This window comes from Merops nubicus, unplaced genomic scaffold, assembly GCF_000691845.1.
Source record: "Merops nubicus isolate BGI_N331 unplaced genomic scaffold, ASM69184v1 scaffold47296, whole genome shotgun sequence".
NCBI classification, from domain to species: Eukaryota; Metazoa; Chordata; class Aves; order Coraciiformes; family Meropidae; genus Merops; species Merops nubicus.
The window spans coordinates 1-2988 of NW_008616492.1; the positions used below are offsets into that span (position 1 = coordinate 1).

Genomic DNA, 2988 nt, shown 5'->3' on the forward strand with positions numbered 1-2988 from the left:
CCCGACACCCCGCGCTTTGTCTCCCGAGGGAGACCCGTCAGCAGCAAGCGGGGAGACCGCTATGGCCGCCCTGAGGAACGCGGAGCAAACCCCGTCTCGCTGCCGCCGAGCCCTTCTTCAGCCATCGGTTCACGAACCCGCGTGTCCGCGCCGGCTGCGCGCGGGACGGACGTAGCGAGGGGGAGGGAAGGGGAGGCACTGGCGGAGACGGCGCTGGCAGGGGCCTGTGGGATGTCGTCGTCCTCCCGCACCCTCCTTAGCCTGTGCGCGATCCTCTTCTCTCCGCCCGGGACTGAGAGACGTTCAGTTGCCGCCTGCTGTGTAACCTTGCAGTGTCTGCCTGGGTCCCTTTCAGGTTCCAGAGCAGCGATGGGGAGGTCAAGTACTTGCGCGATGCCGAAGAGCTGATTCGGCCAGAGCGGAACACGCTGATCGTGAGCTTTGTGGACTTGGAGGAGTTCAATCAGCAGCTCTCTACCACTATTCAGGAGGAATTTTACAGGTAGAGATTACCTGAGAGCTGGGCAATGCTGCCATCTCAGGCCCATAGCATCTTGCATGTTCTGTAAAAATCGAGAGGTTTAGCTGCTTCCTGTATCCCAAAAACACATTTAGGAATTTTTTTTTTTCTTATTGGATCAAAACTTAAAATGGATTTCTCTCTAGAAACTATTAGTTAACCAGACAAGTAAATTTTTTATGGTAAAGAAGTAAATGATCGGTATGGGAATATAGAATAAACTCTTAGAACTTCTTGCTCTGAAAATATTTTATTGTGAGTGGCTTATTCAGAGGATCTACTTCCTAAAATAAGGATAAGTGTATCGCAAAGAGAATTATAAAAGTCTGTTTTAAGACAGCAAAGCAAATGGCATGTAAAATGCAGTATATATTTAGCATATTTACATTAGTTTTGGTGTGTGCACATATAATGTGGCAGTAATAGCCAGAACCTGGAAATGTGTGACACAAACTGCCACAAACCTTTGATGTCTAAAGCAAAGAAGGCACCCTGATAGCTTCCATAAAATTTGAACTTCCTTTCCATATTTCAGGGTTTATCCTTACCTCTGCCGTGCAGTAAAAACTTTTGCCAGAGACCGTGGAAATGTTCCTTCAAACAAGGACTTTTACGTTGCATTCCAGGATCTACCCACCAGACACAAGTAAGATGATTATCAATTCCAGAAACTTAAGCATTTTTACTACTGGGAACAAGTGTCAAAGCATACTGAAAATGTTTTGGTTATAGAGTGTAAAATGTACATTCAGACAATACAGTTGTGAAGAAGTTTCCTGATCTCATGAAGGATATTTTTTGAAAGTTTTTAATCTGTGAATGATACCCAGATACTTATGTTGATCATATTCCACTAACAAATGTAACTTCTTTAATTAAAAATAAATAAATATTTAGAGTATGTTGCTTTTGAAGTAGCAGTGAAATAACTTTTGCATTGATTTAAAATTTAGTAATAATCAAAAAGTTTATGTAAAATCATAAAATGAGACTATATTCTAGTGACTTTATTTCTTTTGCCTGTTACAACTGTTCTGTAGTCACAGTGTAGCCATGTTGTGTCCTAGTTCTGGGGTAGTACCCTGGGCCTAAACTGTCTGCTCAATTCAGGAATTTAATTCTTACAAATTTCTGTGTTAAACAGAATACGAGAGCTGACATCAGCAAAAATTGGCTCCCTGATGCGTATCAGTGGCCAGGTGGTGCGGACCCACCCAGTCCACCCCGAGCTTGTCAGTGGAACCTTCCTGTGCCTCGACTGCCAGACCGTGATTAAAGATGTGGAACAGCAATTTAAATACACGCAGCCAAACATCTGCAGAAACCCAGTCTGTGCCAACAGAAGGAGATTCAAACCTGCTGGACACAAACAAGTCAAGATTTGTTGATTTCCAGAAGGTATGGTGGTGAGGTTGGAGGATGACAGCCATCAGTAATGTTCCTGTGATAGTTGAAAGGTGTTCTTTGTACTGCTACAAGTTGAAGATGGTTAATTTTGATTTTGTCAGCATCAAGAAAAGACCTTAAGAAAAGGCACTGGAATTTCTGCAAATAATTTCTTTCTGCCTATGGAAGGCTTATGTTTAAGCATGGGAAATTAGGAATAGTACCAGAGCAGTTTTGTTGCATAATGTGTTTCCTAAGTAAGCCACTGAAAGCACACACATTCGAGCCGTTGTTGGTCTCATGTTGCATGTACCTTGTGTGTAGTTTAATGGGCACAAGTTGCACCAGGGGAGGTTTTGATTGGATGTTAAGAGGAATTTCTTTACTGAGAGTGGTGAGGCACTGGGACAGGCTGCCCAGGAAGGTGGTGGAGTCATCATCCCTGGAGGTGTTCAAAAAATCACGTAGATGCAGCACTTGGGGGCATGGTTTAATGGTCATGGTAGTCTTGGGTGATGGTTTGACTTGATGATCTTAGAGGTCTTTTCCAACCTTAATGATTCTATGATTCTATATGAGTATGAGAAGAGGTGTATTTCAGTATCTGCAGTGGTTTGCTCTTCCAGATGGATTTACTCCGCCAAATCCTCAGCACTTCACATCCTGCAGTAATATTTTCTGTCAGTCATGTTAACTGGACTTTTCAAGTTGCTTTTCCTAGCCCTAAGAGTTGTCATTGTCCCTGTGTAATCTCTGAAGCTTCTCCAAGGCTCCTTAAATACTGATTAGCGAAGGGATTTTTGGTTGTTCGCCCTGTTGCGAGCAGAATTTCATGGCTGACGTGGCTGGCAGCAATCAAAAGCTCCTTCCAGTGGTTATCAGCAGCTGAGCAGCGTGGGGTTGGGTGATGCCAGCCTGGCAGGTGCCGCTGTCCCCTCGGCAGGTGCGCATCCAGGAGACGCAGGCGGAGCTGCCGCGCGGCAGCATCCCTCGCAGCGTGGAGGTCGTCCTGCGCGCGGAGGCCGTGGAGTCCGCCCAGGCGGGGGACAAGTGCGACTTCACGGGCTCGCTGATCGTCGTCC

At 45.3% G+C, this 2988-nt stretch overlaps 1 protein-coding gene across 1 annotated transcript; it reads left to right on the plus strand.

The window, feature by feature from the left end:
• The first annotated feature begins 61 nt into the window (after positions 1-61).
• LOC103775387 (zygotic DNA replication licensing factor mcm6-like) lies at positions 62-2986 on the plus strand. The gene is made up of 5 exons (XM_008942834.1): positions 62-171; positions 356-502; positions 1056-1166; positions 1665-1918; positions 2850-2986. The coding sequence occupies exons 1-4, from the start codon at positions 62-64 to the stop codon at positions 1906-1908; spliced, it is 612 nt and encodes a 203-aa protein (XP_008941082.1). The 3' UTR covers positions 1909-1918; positions 2850-2986.
• The last annotated feature ends 2 nt before the right edge of the window (positions 2987-2988 follow it).